At 47.2% G+C, this 17474-nt stretch overlaps 1 protein-coding gene across 1 annotated transcript in view; it reads left to right on the top strand.

Moving 5' to 3' along the window:
- The first annotated feature begins 1567 nt into the window (after positions 1-1567).
- The window catches only part of Gpr39 (G protein-coupled receptor 39), a 202257-nt gene continuing 186350 nt past the window's right edge, over positions 1568-17474 (top strand). The window contains exon 1 of the mRNA XM_028874918.2: positions 1568-2861. Coding sequence (XP_028730751.2) covers positions 2006-2861 — 856 coding nt within the window. The 5' untranslated portion in view covers positions 1568-2005. The remainder of the gene's footprint in view (positions 2862-17474) is intronic.

Below are 17474 nucleotides of genomic sequence, written 5' to 3'. Positions count from 1 at the left end.
ATTTATGTTCTGCATACAGTCCCTGGAGCATGGTCACACTCCCAGTGGCATCTGGGCTCCTGCTGACTGGAAAGGACGAGAAAGCTTCTCCTGCAGTGGTTTTGATGACAGCAGACTCAATGTTGAGAAAGAGAGACAGAAGGCTTCTGAGATGATCCCCCCCACCCCCCCCGAAAAAAGTAACAACCTAGACTGGAAACCTAAAAAATTGTGATAAGGATGCTGAAGAGTATGTAGTTCTCCACAACAGATGGCTACGACTGCAAAGGGAAATCTGAGACCCTTTGGCCCGTGGGCCTCAGTTCCTTTCCCTCCTTCTGTCTGGGAATTGCTTTTTTCAGGTCACTGTTTTTATGTATTTTACTTTTTCTTAAGATTTCACACACAGGGAGGAGGATGTGGCTCAGTTGGTAAAGTGTTTGCCTAGCAAGCCCGAAGCCCTAGGTCCCACCCTAAGTCATAAACCAAGAGTGGTGGGACATGCCTGTAATTCCGGCACTTGGAAGGAGGCAGAAGGATCAGGAGTTCAAGGTTATGCTGGCCTACACGGAGTTGGAGGCTAGCTTGGGCTACGGGAGACCCTTTCTCTCAAAAAAAAAAAAAAAAAAAAAAAAAACAAAAACAAAAAAACAAAAAACAAAAAAACCCCGAAGTTCTATTTTTAAAAACTTACTCTTTTATGGCCGAAGGCGACTCAATCTACCTTCCGTTTTTTAAAATGTTGATCCAAGCATGGTGACCGCGACAAGGAAAGACTGTTGTCAAGATGGGCAGGGACTAAGAAGGATCTGTTTTTTTCAGACAGTTGTGCTTGATTGGCGTGAGCTCTCTATCCCCTCTCTAGTAATGTCCTATCTAGTAATGTAACTTTGACTGTCGGGTGTCCCTCAAAGCACAGGTCCGCCCACTCTCTTTGCTCTCACTCTCATTTTCGATTTAGAGCTGGAAGATGAAATTTCTAAATCCGAGAGGCTGAAACTGTCTCTAAGAACACCTCCACTCGTTTAAGCAGCGACCTCTAGGACAGCAGGCAGACTCCTGCTCTGGCTCTTGAGTTTGGGAAATAGCTTTCTGTCAAGGATGTGGTTCCATGACCGGGGATCTGGAGCAGGTGCCTTTCCAATCCATCTGCATTCCCAACTGATGACGAATTGCGCCTCTGGGAGAAAGAGTGGCTCGGTGACACAACCAAGCTCTTTCGGGGCCCTGGGCAGGATGGCGAGGCAGCAAGAGCACTGTGCAAGACACTTGGAGTCTTGGACAGGCCTCAAAGGGGGTCTTATTAGCCTAGCGGCGCCTGGCTGACTTCAAGTCAGTAATTCATGCAAATACTTGGGTTTCCTATAATCTGGGCACTACCGGGAGAGCGCTTGCTCCTCCAGGGCAAGCCACAGCCAAACTAGTCCTACAAGGCAGGGCGTCTCAGACTCCTGAACCAGTGGAGACCGGGTCTCAAAAGCTGGCCTGGAGGCTGCAGCCAGAGTGAGGAGGGAGGTGTGGCTGTTGATTTTCCTGCCACAATCTCTGTGTTGAGTCAGACCCGCGGCTGGGCTGGTCCTGCAGCCTGCTGCTGAGCAGAAGGAGCTGTGGTTAATGATTGACCCGTGGGAGACCTCTCTGCTTTGCTCCTACAAGGCGACCGGGGAGGCCAGTGCCAGGGACCTGGAAAGGAGAGGAGGACCCACAGCCAGGCCAAGTACTGCGGGTCTTGCTCTGAGTTGGGTAGGGAGGTCAGAGCCTCCTTCCCCTGACTGGTCCCTCCTCACTCCAGAGCAGCTATTTCCAAACACCACCACCACCCACTGGCGCCGCCAGGGATCCTAGGGTGAATTATTCCAGGAAGTTTCAATGAGAAAGCCGAAAAACTAAGTCACCCTTGGCCAGCCAACCCCAGTGACTTGGAAAGTACTGCGCCTACGCTGGTGAGTTGCGGGATTTCTCTGGGAAGAGGAAGAAAGGGAAGTGGAGACATTTGGGAACCTGGCAGCCTGGCTCTTTCTTCCTCATGGCTTCATCCAGCGGCTCCAGCGATGTTTGCTCCCGTGTCATCGATCACAACCAGGTCCCCGACTTTGAGGTGGTCACTTGGATCAAAATCACCCTCTTCTTGGTGTACCTGGTCATCTTTGTGGTGGGCATCTTGGGCAACAGCGTCACCATCCGGGTTACACAGGTATTGCAGAAAAAGGGCTATTTGCAGAAGGAGGTGACAGATCACATGGTCAGTTTGGCTTGTTCAGATATCTTGGTCTTTTTGATTGGCATGCCCATGGAGTTCTACAGCATCATTTGGAACCCCCTGACCACACCCAGCTACCCGCTGTCCTGTAAGATCCACACGTTCCTCTTTGAGACGTGCAGCTACGCCACATTGCTGCACGTGCTGACCCTCAGCTTTGAGCGCTACATTGCCATTTGCCATCCCTTCAGGTATAAGGCCTTGTCTGGACCTTGCCAGGTGAAACTGCTGATCGGCTTTGTATGGGTCACCTCGGCCCTGGTGGCGCTGCCCTTGCTCTTTGCCATGGGTATCGAGTACCCCCTGGTGTCTGTGCCCACCCGCAGAGGACTCAACTGCAACCTCTCTCGCACCCGCCACCACGAGCAACCCGAGACCTCCAATATGTCCATCTGCACAAACCTCTCCAGCCGCTGGACTGTCTTCCAGTCCAGCATCTTTGGGGCCTTCTCAGTTTACTTGGTGGTCCTGGCGTCTGTGGCTTTCATGTGTTGGAATATGATGAAAGTGCTAATGAGGAGCAAGCGCGGTACCCTGGCCGGAAGCGGGGCACAGCTGCAGATGAGGAAGTCAGAGAGTGAGGAAAGCCGGACAGCGAGAAGACAGACCATCATATTCCTGAGTGAGTCCGGGTCGCGGGCGATCCTGGGGCTTCTGGCCTGAGAAGTGAAAACCCGAGTTCACTGAGGCTAAAGAGAGGTAGCTGCATACGGGCTGGGTGCTCATCGGGGTGTGTGGAGAGACGTCTTTTCTTTGTGTTTAGGAAATCTGTGGTCTGTGACATTGGAAGGTCGGGTACATCATTTCTGTGACTTCAGGCTGTAAACAACGTATCTTGGATGAAAATACTAGGAGATAAGAGGAACAAATTAAGTCACTCAGGACAGGCAGGAGTCCTTTGGAAAGGGACATGTCCTTCAGAGATAAAGAGAGTGACTCTTATCTTCTGGACCCTTAGACCAGAGAGCCTTGATCAGGCAGGGAAATTTTATCCCTATTTTTTTTTCTCCTCCTTAGAAGAGGCTGGCTTGTCAGGGATCCTGGCTCTCTAGATTGCTATTTCGGGCAGGAGTGACCTGCAAGTCTTCAGAAACTGGAGCTCTGATTCGCTCCCTCTGAGATGTACATGATTACTCCCTGCTTGGGGCCATGATCTGTGGGTCCCTGGAAAGTGAAGCATACCAGAGCTTCCTGTTTATCTGATCCAGGACCTGGCCTCAACATTTCTTAATGCCCCCAATTCTAGGCCAGGGAAAGCTGTTTGCTTCCCAAATGTGGTGGTGATACAAGTATTTCAAATTGAGGACCTTCTCTGGACTTGAGGGGACTATTTCTAGGGTGCCAGTGATATGGAAGACCCCACTGCCTTCAGGAGAGAGTCTTTAGAGATGGCTTGGATGGTAGAGAGCTTGCCCACCATGCGGGAAGCCCTGAGACCAACCCCAGCATTACATAAACTTAGTGTGACGTACCATTGCAATCCTAGAAACGGGGCGTGGAAGCAGGGGCATTAGAAATTTAAGGTCATCCTTGGCTACATAGTGAGTTTGAAGCTAGCCTGGGCTCCATGAGACTCTGAAACAAAAACAAAAACAAAGCAAAACAAAAGAGCCAAATTAAGGCTGGAAAGATGATTCAGCAGTGAAGAGAATTTACTGCTCTTCCGGAGGTCCCTGCTTAGACTTCCAGCTCTCTTGTCCAGAAGCTCGTAATTACCTGAAACTCCAGCTTCAGGGGACGTGATGGCCTCTTGTGGGTGATCTCTGCCTAACATTCACACATCCTCACATAGACATACACACATATATGAATAATAATAATAATAATAATAATAATAATAATAATAATAAAATTAAAGACTAAAACAAAACAACAGAAGAAAGATTTTCTTGCTGTCCTTTGGCAACCAAGACTTTAACTCAGACATGTGTAGTGTGTGTGTCACCAAAGGGTTAAAAAATACTTTTCAGAGAAAACAAGGAAAAGGTGACATCATAGGTATGTGAGCCAGAGTTGGGTCAAGGGAGAGTTGAGATTCCGCACATTTTTCTCCTCTTTTTCCCTTTTCAGCGTGCTGTCCTGAGAGAAATCAATCCTGGGGTTGTTTGTTTGCTGCATATCAGAGACATGAGTAGCCAGACCCAGGGCTGGGGAGGCACTTGGGTGAGGGTCAGCCCTGCCTTTGGCTGAGATGGGTCAGCTGCTGACTTGACTTTAGTCTAAGTCTGTAGAAAATGATAAGATGCAGGCTTGCATGATGTGGGTGGCCATCTGGCATCAAGGGCTATGTCACTGACCTCGTGGAAGGGTCCCCAGGACACCAGCTGGCGTTTCTGGGTTCTTGCATCCTGGAACAAGCAATTGGATTGAGGACATTTAGATAGTGGTATAAACACAGACAGTCTCGTAAGAAAGAAGTCAACTCCCAAGGCAATGGGCCAGAGAGTTGGGAAACGTTAGAATCCCCACGGGCTCACGTCCCTGGAGCTGGGATCTTTGTGGGTCGTTTACATAGTGCTCGCCCTACCCTACTCTTGGGTACTGTGCATGTTCTCTGCCTTGCTTGTGGCCCTTGGTCTTCCACGTGTTAATCTTGGTGCCCTTTCCTCTTCTGCCACAGCGGTTTCCATTTTATAGAGGAGGAATTTGAGGCTTCAAATATGGACTGGGAGGTAGCTCAGTTGGTGGAGTCCTTAGCATGTCTCTAGCACTCCCTACAACCGGGAGTGAGGGTGTGCACACCTGTAATCCCAGAACTCTGAGGTGGAAGCTGGGAGATCAGAAGGTCACAGTTATCCTCAGTTAGCCTAGCCCGGCATATATGACATCCTGTTTGAAAACACACAACAGCATCCACAAACCCACCTCATGGCTGGGAAATGGGGGTCTGTCCCATACTTCCACAGTCCTGGTGGAGGAAAATGATGTAAGGCAGGGCATAGGCAAGGAAGGATCAGCCTAAGCTGGCAGGCTGGTGCTCTAGGAGGTGACGTGACCCGGGACGCGCAAGGTGCTGAAGCCAATGCAGTCTTTGTCACCCTCTGTCTGTTGCGCAGAATACCCCAGGAGGAATGGTGATTGTGTGTGCTTGCTTGAACATTTGGGGAGAAACTTTTTCCCCTTTCTGAATCCCCCTGGACTTATCCTAAACTGTTAGCTGTAGTTTCTGCTTTAAAGAGTTGATTTTTATTTTCTTAGACTTATTTTTATATGTGTGAATGTGTGCCTCTGTGAGCAGGTGCCCAGAGAGGCCAGAAGAGGGCATTGGATCCCTGGACCTGGTGTTACAGGCAGCTGTGAACCCCCGTCATGGTGTCGGGAACTGAACTTGTGTCCTCTGGAAGGGCAGCAAGTGCTCTTAACCACTGAGCCACCTCCATAGTCCCTACCTTTTACTCTGTTTGACCAATCTCTGTGTCTGTTTTTTCTGTTTCTCCGTGGGGACGACAGTTCATTTTCCAGTAGGGCATCAGTCTCTACTTAGGGGATATGGTCAGAATACCCCAGACTTTCATTTGAAGATGGACAGCCCCTTGGAGATCATTTCTCACAGTAGTAATTGCTGCAAATGAGTTCCTCCTCACCCTTCTCTCCTTCCCTTCTAGACTCCTCTTTTTTCGTTCTAACAGCTCTGTATTAATCACCTACTGGCTCCCAGCATAGAGATGGCTGACTGACAATCAGGTACTCAGTGTGTGAGAAGAGCTGGAGAAATTTACCATGTGCATTAAGCCCATCCTCTCTGTGGTAGGTTTTCAATGCAGTGCTTGCAAATGCCACCACCCCTCCCCAGTGCGTTTCAAAGAACTTTTAAAAATAGGAACCTCACTAATTAACTCCAGTTAGGGAGTAAATTAATGGAGTGAAGAGGAGGAAACCATGGCTTGCATCCATCAGATTAATACGATGCAATTTGCTTTGTGGGTTTCATAAACTTGTGCTTTGGGGCATTTTTAACCCGGAACAAATGAACATATAAATTGTTTACAAACCACTGAATTTAATATAGTGATTTAGCTGTCTTTTTAGTATTTCATATAACAGATGGATCAAATGAAAATAAATATTTGTTCAATTCAAACATATTTCGAATTTAATATGAAATGTAAATGACGGCAGAACACAATATGTCTTTGGAGCACTTGAGGCAATAAAAAATCAATTAAGGGTTCCCTTCTCATTGTTAAAAATTCTAACTTCTGTATAATGGAGCCAAAATTCATAAACTCAAGTGAGATGAGGAAGCCTTTCTGGAGATTATTAATTTTCTTTTCTGCATATTTTTGCGGTCACCCCTCCACTGTACTGAGGTGCTGGGCTGGTGAATAATGAGAACAAATGAGGGACTCTGGGAAAAGAAACAGTACTGAGATGCCTAATAGGTCGAAAACAATGTGCAGGATAAACCCTAATAACGCAAAAGTGCCTATTCCTGAAAACTTTCGTCTACCTCCCGACTCCTTCCCTCTCTCCCTCCCTCATTCTTCCCTCCCTTTCTTCTTCCCATCTGTGTGTGATGTGTATGTGTGAACACACATGACCATTCACATGGGGCACTTAGATGCAGGCAAGCACTCATATACATAAAAAATAAATACATTTTTAAAAGATGCACATAGATATAATTTTTGTGGTCCTTCAGAAACCTTTCAAGGCAGCGGCTTCCATGTAACTCCCAGGGTCCATTGGAACACAGAAATTGAGCTGTAAACTGGCACAGAATTTCATGAAATCGATGAAAGGGAACCAAAGAAACCCGTGAATCAAATGTGTCCGGCCACTAATAATGACGAGAGTCTATCTGACTTAGACCAGGTAATTATGAAGGGACAGAACACTGACGAGGATAACCCCATGACAGGTACCTCAGCAAGGGTTAGCTCGATGAAAAACACAAAGGAAACCCTCTGGAGAAAGCCAGTCTATAGTATATTTGTTAAAATATTAAGTGTGTGTGTGTGTGTGTGTGTGTGTGTGTGTGTGTGTGTGTTTACATGTGCCTCGGGAAGCTAGAAGAGGACATTGGATGTCCTGGAACTGAAGTTACAGGCAGTCGTAAATCAATTTATGGGAGTCAGGAGCTGAACTTGGATCTTCTGCACAAGCAGCCAGTGGTCTTAACCCCACAAACATCTCTGTAGCTTCTATTTGAGACAGGGACTCAAGTAGCACAGATTGACCTTGAACTCACTAACGGTGATCTCCAGTCTGATCCTCATGCCTCTGCCTCCCAAGTGCTGGGCTTAAGTGTGCACCCACCATGCTCAGTTTCTGTAGGGCTGGAATTGGAATCCAGGCCTTCCTGCATTCTCAGCAAGGTCTTTACCAACTGAGCCACATCCCTAGCTCACTGTAAGCACATTTTAATAGTTGTTTTCTTGACTAGTTTAATTTTCCAAGCAAAGACATTTTCTGTGGTGTACAATGATCTATCAACCCAGTCTCTCAGGAAATATCATCAAAATTAAATTAGTGACTTCTTAGTGTAAGATAGTATTTTGATTCAAATGCTTGAATATATCAGGAGAAAGTTTTACCTCAAGTATTCAGATTATTGCCACTCTCTCTCCTTCCCTTTATTGATGTAGATGTGGCTATAATAAATGATATCTCCTGTTTATTTTTCTATTTGTGAAATCCATCATAAATTGCAAATTTCCTGCGATCAGCCTGGTAGACAAATACAATAATGCTGCTTTATTTGTATAATCAGGCTGTCTCGGAGATTTCATTTCTCTGTCGGAGACATGCACAGCATTTGAGGAAGGGAATATTGGAATCCTAGGCCCCCTTCATTAGCATGCCTGTTTGTCTGTCTTTGTTGCATGCTTCACGGGGGCTACCAGAGTATGATCAGGGTGTAGGTGGCTTGGTTGAGCAAAGCATCCCGCTTATTAATGCCCAGACTGTGCCGAGTAAAACACATTTATGAGGAGACAACACATGAGCAGAATATTAAATTGGAAGTTCAGGAGTCTTGTCCTATTTCCTGGACAATGACCCCTGATCTACCACTACCAGCTCTCTCTGCCTTTTCTCTCTTTGTTTCTTGTTTTTGTTTTTGTTTTACTTAAAAAATATTTCCTGGTTGGGTGTAGTGGCATGTGCCTTTAATTACAGCACTCAGGAGGCAGAGGCAGAGCTCTGTGAGTTCAAGGCTAGCCTGGTCTATATAGCGAATTCCAGGACAGCTAGAGACCCTGTCTTGAAAACAAACAAACAAGAAATTATGTGTGTGAGTACTTTACCTGCTTGCATATATATGCACAATGTGTGTGCAGTGCTCTTGGAGGCCAGAAGGGTGAGTTGGATCCCCTAGAGCTGGAGTTACAGATGATTGTGAGCTGTCATGTGGGTTCAGGGAATGGAATTTCAGTTCTCTGGAAGAGCAGCCAGTGCTCCTAACTGCTGAGCCACCTCTCCAAGGCCCTTTTTATTTGCTTAGCCTGGCTCTCATGTAGTCCAGGCTAGCCTGAAACTTACTTTGTAGCCAAGAATGACCTCAAACTTCTGATCCTCTTGCTTTCCATCACCCAGGAGCTGGGATTACACCCAGTTTATGCAGTGTTGGGGCTGGAATCCAGGTTTCATGCCTGCTAGCTGAGCACTCTACCAGCCGAGTCACATCTCCACCTTGCCCTTCTGCTCTCTCCCAGCCAGTTGACTCTCCAGCTTCAACTCCTTACAAGCTCACTGAGCTTTCAAGAAAAGTTGGGTCACATCCTTGAGTTCTGGGCATCATACTCCAACTACAAGCCCTTCAGTAGACACGGTTGAACTCACCCTCTGGCTGCTACACGTTATTTGTCCTGTCTAATTGCTTTTCTGTCAGACTCTACATGCTTTCGTCCCTATTGCTCCACTCCTTTCTCTCAGTTCGTATCTTTCCTTCTCCAAGATCTCAGGGACATTGAGCTCAACCTCATTAAAACGCCCTTGACACAGAACTAACACTAGTAATTCTACATTTGCTTGTGCAATCATTTGATGGTGTCTGGTTTTCTTCATATTCCTTGATGGCAGGAGCTGTTCCTAATTTTGTTTTTCCAATGTGCACATGTGTGTGTATGTAACATATGTTAACATATGTGTTTGAACATGTGTATGAGCACGTACGTACGTATTCTCCAGAATCTGATGCTGGGTGTTTTCCATTATTTTTGGCAGGGTCTTTCACTGAGCCTGGAGATTACCAATTGTCTAGATTAGCTGACCAGCAAGTTCCAGGGAACTGTCTACATCGACCAGCACTAGAATTACAGAGGTCCCTGACCATGCCCATCTTTTCATGGTTTCTCAGGATTCAAACTTGGGTCCTTGTGCTTATGTGGCAGGCATTTTGCCAACTGAGCCCTCTCTTTAACCTCTTTTTTCTCAGCAACATACCATCATCCCAGTAGCATCCAGCACAATGCAGATTTCAATAGATGTTTGTGACGGTATAAATAAATGACCAAGCCTCAGCTGTGTTAGGTCTCAAACTCAGGTGAGATGGCTAACTGCGCGGTTCCCATTTAACATATCAAAGTGGACCTGGTCTCCAGGTTCTCCCAGCATTTCTCAGCACCTGTTACAGAGTCATCCTGGCTGGCATACCCTGCCCCCTACCCTAAACTCTCCAGCCCAGGAACAGCTCCCCCCAGCCTCTGATCCCTATAGAAATAACTTCAGCCAATTTGGACATGAAGTCTCTTGGCCTCTTGGCTCCAGGCTCCTCTCTTAGCTCCTGTCTCTTTCTCTCCCCTGCCTCCCTCTCCTCTCATGGCCAGTTTAGTCTGGACCCTTCCAGATGCCTCTGGCTCTTTTTCTCTCTTCTCTACAGTAACTTTCTCCTCAATTATACCCTGGAGCTTTGTGTCCTCATTGTTTTGTTTTTGTTTGTTTGTTAGTTTCCATTCAAGCTGGACTTTGGGAAGTGTCATGGTTGGTCTCCATTGCCAACTTGACAAGATTTAGAATCGTCTCGGAGACAGAGCTCTGAGCATGTTGTCTGTGGAAGAGTTTCCACACTGAGTTAACAGAGTTGGAAACACCATGCTAAATGTGAGTGGCAATATTGCATGGGCCGAGGTCCTGACTGAAGAAAAAGGAGAAAGTAAGCTGAGCAGTGACAGTTATCTCTGCTTCCTACCCAGATGCCTCCCATTCCTGCTGCCTTCCTACCATGATGGACTGTCCATCCTCACACTGTAAGGCAGAACAAACCCTTCCTGCCCTAGGTTGCTTCTTGCCAGGTGTTTGCTACAGCGGTGAGGAAGGCAACTGATACAGAAGTCAAGTCCCGTGTCACCCTGGACAGGCCAGCTGTGGAGTTATCATTCTTCAAACACGTTCGGCCCAGTCTGATCAGGAATGCCCTCTTTCAAGGGGACCTGGATCCTTTGAGACCTATGAGAGGCCGGGGCGGGTGAGGTGGCTCAGTGGGTAGAGGTACTTGCTGCCAAGCCTGACTGTCTGAGTTCCATTCCTGGGATCCACACGGCACTAAGACAGAACTGATTCCTGCAAGTTATCTTCCGGCATTCACACACACACTATGGCACACATACGTACAAGATAAATAAGCAGGAAACTTTAGGGAAAAGCCAGGCTGCTATGGTAGATATGTAAGGTATTCTCTCCTTCCAGCCAGTGACCATTCTGCGCTAATCAACCCCACAATAGCAACTTTAACTATATGCTCCTGTCAGAAATAACCACAGAGAGAACGTGATTAGGCTGCTCTTAGCTCTTAGCAGTCCTTGTTAAGCAGTTCAACGTTATGTTCACGCAGAGGTTTTAGCGGGGCTTTATGCTGGGTTTCCGATGGGTTAGGGGCTCAAGAAGACACTGAGGTGGATGGCAGGAGAATAAGGAGTTTATTAGAAGAGCTGTCGATGCCATGGACAGACAGATAGACAGACAGACAGAGGCAACAGGATGAGAGCGGCCACAAGGAGAGTTCAGGTCTCAGCACTGGAGACAGACAGCAGGCTGGGTCTCTCAAGAAAGGAACCAGAGATCGCAAGGCAAAAATGAGGTCTCCTTTTTAAGCTCCTAAGTGTGGGGGAGGTTTTACAGTAGGAGCCTGCAGCCAGGCTCCCCAGGTGGAGGCAAGGGAAAGGGTGGGAACTGATATTTTTTTTTAAAATTTATTTTATTTTACAATATAATTTAATTCTACGTATCAGCCACGGATTCCCTTGTTCTCCCCCCTTGTTCTCCCAGCCCCCCCCCGCCACCTTCCCCCCAGCCCACCCCCCATTCCCATCTCCTCCAGGGCAAAGACTCCCCCGAGGATTGAGATCAACCTGGTAGACTCAGTCCAGGCAGGTCCAGTCCCCTCCTCCCAGGCTGAGCCAAGCTTCCCTGCATAAGCCCCAGGTTCCAAACAGTCAACTCATGCACTCAGCACAGGACCCAGTCCCACTGCCTGGATGCCTCCCAAATAAATCAAGCCAATCAACTGTCTCACCTATTCAGAGGGCCTGATCCAGTTGGGGGCCCCTCAGTCATTGCTTCATAGTTTATGTGTTTCCATTCATTTGGCTATTTGTCCCTGTGCTTTATCCAAACTTGGTCTCAACAATTCTCGCTCATACAAACAAACCTTCCTCTTTCTCGCCAATTGGACTCCCAGAGCTCCACCTGGGGCCTGGCCGTGGATCTCTGCATCCAGTTCCCTCAGTCATTGGATGGGGTTTCTAGCATGACAATTAGGGTGTTTAGCCATCCCATCATCAGAGTAGGTCAGTCCCTGCCGTCTCTCCACCATTGCCAGCAGTCTATTGTGGGGGCATCTTTGTGGATTTCTGTGGGCCTCTCTAGCACTTTGCTTCTTCCTATTCTCATGTGGTCTTCATCTACCATGGTCTCCTATTCCTTGTTCTCCCTCTCTGTTCTTGATCCAGGTGGGATCTCCCGCTCCCCCAAGCTCTCTTTCCCTCGACCCTCTCCCTTCATTACCCCCACTCACGTCCAGGCTGCTCATGTAGATCCCATCCATTTCTCCGATTGGGCGATCCCCGTGTCTTTCTTGGGGTCCTGTTTTCCAGGTAGCCTCCTTGGTGTTGTGAGTAGCAGTCCAGTCATCCTTGTTCCACATCTAGTATCCTCTTATGAGTGAGTACATACCATATTTGTCTTTCTGAGTCTGGGTTACCTCACTCAGGATGATTTTTTCTAGATCCACCCATTTGCCTGCAAACCTCATGATGTCATTGTTTTTCTCTGCTGAGTAGTATCCATTGTGTATATGTACCACATTTTATTTATCCATTCTTCAGTTGAAGGGCATCTAGGTTATTTCCAGGTTCTGGCTATTACAAACAATTCTGATATGAATATAGCTGAGCAAGTGCTCTTGTGGTATGATTGAGCATTCCTTGGGTATATGCCCAAGAGTGGTATAGCTGGATCTTGGGGGAGATTAATTCCCAATTTTCTAAGAAAGCACCATATTGATTTCCAAAGTGGTTGTACAAGCTTGCATTCCTACCAGCAGTGGAGGAGAGTTCCCCTAGCTCCACATTCTCTCCAGCATAAGGTGTCTTCAGTGTTTTTGATCTTAGCCATGCATGCTGACAGGCATAAGGTGGTATCTCAGAGTTGTTTTGATTTGCATTTCCCTGATAATTAGGGATGTTGAGCAATTCCTTAAATGTCTTTCAGCCATTTGAGTTTCCTCTGTTGAGAATTCTCTGTTTAGTTCTATAGCCCATTTCTTAATTGGACTGTTAGGCATTTTGATGTCTAATTTCTTGAGTTCCTTTTATATTCTGGATATCAGTCCTCTGTCAGATGTGGGGTTGGTGAAAAACTTTTGGGTGGGAACTGATCTTTGACCACCAGTGTCCCCTTTGATATAAACTCACTTCCCAGGTAAGAGATCTTGACACCAGGAAGTCTGTTAGCTAGAGACTCACACACAGCATCTCTCTCTCTCTCTCTCTCTCTCTCTCTCTCTCTCTCTCTCTCTGTATGTGTGTGTGTGTTTGTGTGTCTGTGTGTGTGTGTATGTGTCTGTGTGTCTGTGGGCTGCTGCAGGCACTGTGGCCTGAGCAGAGGACGCTGGATTCTAACATTACATTCTCATACTTAGAGCACATTTTAGCAAGGAGAGCCTCAGGGAGAAGGGAGGCAGTAACATTTTGAAAATATTAATGTGCTTTTATTTCCTCTTTAAGCTGACATTCCCCAACCCCCCAGCTACCTCACTCAAGGCTAAGCCAGGAGGCTAATGGCCCCAGAGGAGGAAGTAGCAGGTACTGCCTACTGGTGTCGTGAGCTGCATACATTTGGAGAACAGAGGCCACATCTTTTGACCTCTTGAGCTGAGTGGTCATTCTGAAAGCCAGGCTTTGTGATGGGTGAAAGACTCAGAAGCCCTAGATCTCTCTCCCTTTAATGTTTCCAGAGCACAGATCCATACACTAGAGCACTCACATTCAGACACTATCACAATGAAGGGCTGGGGCAGTCCTTGGAAGCCATTGAGAGGCTTTAAGAAAATAATGAATGGTAAAACCGTCTGCCATGCTGCCCATGGGCGACAGCATTTGCTGCATTACAATTTGGATCAATTTCAGGGCTGGATGTGTTTCCAGAATGTTAAAGAAATGGTGTAACCACTCTGGCAGGAATGTAGATATTCTAAGGAGTTACTAGTGCCTCTCCCTTTGGCTAGAAGACTATTGAAACAATGGTCCTAAGGAAACTGGAATTTCCCTAGGAGTCTCATGCTGGGGAAGAAAAAAGGCTGAAGGCTGGTGCCCGCCAAAAGAGGAACTTCTCTTGAAGGAAGAGGTTTCCCAGAGCTCTGACAACTTGTCAGACCACCTTGCAGGAGACTGGAGCCCAGATTATGATGACTCAATGATACATGTTGGCCACGTCTGCTCAGCCATTGTTCTCTATTTCAACCTAAACTTAATGTTCATGCCCTGAAGATGGACTTGAGGTTTCCCGGCCTTTCTTGTTCCTCTTCCCAATGTGGCCACATGGTGTTATCTCTTTTTCCTCTTCTTTTCACTATAACTTGTGTGTTTAATTGTCCTCTTGAGGATGGGAGTCAGAGTCTGCCTCATTAGGGTGACAGGGTCAAGGCTCTGACTCTAATAGCCCTGGTGATAATGGCTGCCCCTTGGGCTACAGCCCTGGAGAGTGGCTGTCACCAGCTTTAGGGAAGAAGTGAGGCTTGAGGGCATCAGTGGACATGGAGCCTTCTTGGCCCTCCGCAGCCTCCAGGGGTCTCCTACCCACCATGGTGGGCAGGTGTCTCTAGACTATATTTGGAACATCCTGAGGCTAGGGACCTTCCACACTCATTATGTTATTGGGGAATTCAGGGTCTCCATTTTGGGTTCTTAACCTCATTAACAAAAGAAAAACAGACTCAAAAGAAAGCCTAGGGGTGATTTTATTAGAAATTGAGGGGAAAAAAAGAGCAGACAAGCTGTAAATCTTGGTGGCTGCCAGGAGGAGGGAGATGAAAAAGAGGAAGGAAGCTAGTTTTGATGCCTGTCCGGGATCTTGCTCTGTAGACCAGGCTGGCCTTGAACTCACAGAGATCCACCTGGATGTGTACCACTGCTGCCCGGCAGGAAGCTACATTTTAAAAGTAGCCTTCTGGTGAAAGAAATGGTGATGGTGATGGTGGTGTGGTAGTGGTGGGGAGTTAGCTTCAGAGAAAAGAGCAAGCCCAGAAGATGGGGGAAACCCAGCTAGTGTGTGTGTGTGTGTGTGTGTGTGTGTGTGTGTGTGTGTGTGTGTGTGAATGGAGCTTGGTAGAAAGATGAAAAAGGAAAGCCACACGTTGTTGAGTAACTCAGAAAGGAAGGCAGGCTCTGCAGGGTTACACAGTGGAGACCTGGCAAGTGGCTGCACCAGGGTCCAGTTTCTAGAAGATTCTTTCTCTTCCTCTCCCAGGTGAACCAGTTCTCCTAGCTAGCTGATGGACAGGTTCAGCTGGTTAGCTCATAGAATATGTAATATTTTGGACAGCTTAGATTGTAGGGTCTCTACCCAGAGCCAGAGGTAGAGAGTAGCTTCTATTCTTTTGACTAGGCTGAGGTGGCTTTGCCTTAGTAAAAAGTTCAGCTACTGCCACCTTTTCGTATGATGCTTTACATCTTAAGACTCCATGGTGAAACTCCCATTCCTAGTGTTGGCGAAAGGGGAGGTTGAGTCCAAAGTCCGTGATGGAAGAGTGCATTCTCCATGGACTTCACCTAACATCTGTAAGCTACCTATATTCTTCTTAGGTAGATGGATCGATGGTCCTAACTGTATTTTCTGCATCTGGAGCAGAGAAAAGCCATCCAAACAGTTATTGGCAGGAAGTTCTCCAAGCTCTATCCATTTCTCTGCTTTTCCTTTAGTAGGCACAAACCCTGCCCCAGTTCGGCAGTGAATAGGCGAGGGTCTTGGCCACTGTGTTTTTTTTTTTTTTTTTTTTTTTTTTTGCTGTGAAGAGACACCGGGACCAAGGGAACTTTTATGAAAGAAAAGACTTAATTGGGGCTTGCTTGCAGTTTCTGAGGCTTAGTCCATTATCATCATGGTAGGGAGCATGGTGGCGTGCAGGCAGGCAGTGGAGCTGCATCCTGATTCATAGGCAGAGAGAGAGAGAACACACCTCCTAATCCTTGTAATCCTTTCCAATAGCTCCACCCCCTGGTGACCAAGCTTCCATCAGAGGAGCCTATGGGGCCATTCTTATTCAAATCTCCACAGGGAGAAAGGATTGGCAGAAGTAATTGAAGTCCCCGGATGGGGAGATTTTCGGTGTGCCTGACACCTGGAATATGAGTCTAGAGATGAGAAATTGAGTCAGATCCTCAGAGTGTGAGAGGAGTTTGAAGAGGAAGACCCTCCTTGATGCTGGCTTCAGCTATGGAGAGACTCTCTGTTAGACATAGGTTCAAGGTCACAAGAAAGATCACCTGAAGGGTCTCAACAGTGCAGAACTACTCGTGATCAAAGGGTCTGCTGTTCACCAAGTCAGAAGGGCAAGCTCATGGGCAGAAGGTGCACTTGGCTTTGGCTCTAATTCAGTGGTGAGTGTCTTTTCCCCATTGGCTGGAGTTCGACCTCACAGTCCTTTGGGATGGGCTAATTTTAAAGGAAAAGTGCAAGTAAATGAAGGGCGAACAGACCAGACCGACCCTTTCTTTAATATGAGAATGCAGCAGAGGCTTTGTGTAAACAAAGGATTTACCAGGCGGTGGTGGGATTAAAACATTTGCATAATATTTTTACAAAGTGGGGGAGATAAAAAAGATTTGATAGGATTGGCAATAGCCTGGGAACACAGATTCAGTTCACCCCAAATTCCATATTTCAGCATGAGAACTGCTTCATGAAGCTTTTTATAGTAACAGAGCATTTTATAGAAAATGAGGCATGAGCCTCGCGCTGGCTGGACGTTTGGAATCCCGGCTACCCTCATCGTCAAGGAGGAGTTTGGTACTGGACTGACCTCCAAACCATCACCCTTTAAGGGCGCCTCTCCGCCTTCGTGTGTGGCAGTTTGTGTCATCAGAGCTGTTAGAAGCGGAGTCTGGGCCCGGCAGCCCTAACAAGCTCTGCTCAGGGCCACCATCTTCAGCAGGCCTATTAGAGAGACAAGTGATAGTGAAAGCAGACACAGGGGAGTTACTCATTGTGGTCACATCAGGAAGAGGACAAATAAAGAGGTCCAATGACCACCACCCCCCCAAGTCCATCTTCAGGGTCCTGACACATGTTCACATAGAGTTATAACAGGTATGCATAACTAAGCAGCCCAGGTCTAGGTGTTGGCTCCAGGCTCTCTGGTGAGGTGGTCTGACAGACTGTTAGAAGTGTGTAAAACCTCTTTTTGGGAGATACAGTCTCCCTCTGGCTGGTAACAAGCTCCCAAGCCTTTCCCTCCTCTGAGGGAAATTCTAATTTCTTGGGGTCTGTTGTCACAACAGGGAGTAGAGAGTCTCTTTAGAGTCTCTTCATCCCTGCCAGCGTAGTTTACATTAGGTGCTAAATAAATGCTTGGCGGGTGCAGCAATGTCATGACGCCTCTGCTGCTTCCAGGAGCCCTTCCTCTGCAAACTACGTCTTCACTATTGAGCTTCCATGGGGAGAAGACAGTGGAGGGGCACCCCACTGTAATATCGAGAGCCAGTCCGACGTACAAGAAAGGCTAGCATCTCCTGACTAACTTCAGGGCTCCTGCCAATTCAGAAACTTGACAACGGTTCCTCTTTGCACTTGCTGTGTG

This window comes from Peromyscus leucopus, chromosome 15 (assembly GCF_004664715.2).
Source record: "Peromyscus leucopus breed LL Stock chromosome 15, UCI_PerLeu_2.1, whole genome shotgun sequence".
NCBI classification, from domain to species: Eukaryota; Metazoa; Chordata; class Mammalia; order Rodentia; family Cricetidae; genus Peromyscus; species Peromyscus leucopus.
The sequence above is the reverse complement of the archived record's forward strand: the minus strand, read 5'-3'. Positions and strand labels throughout refer to the sequence as shown.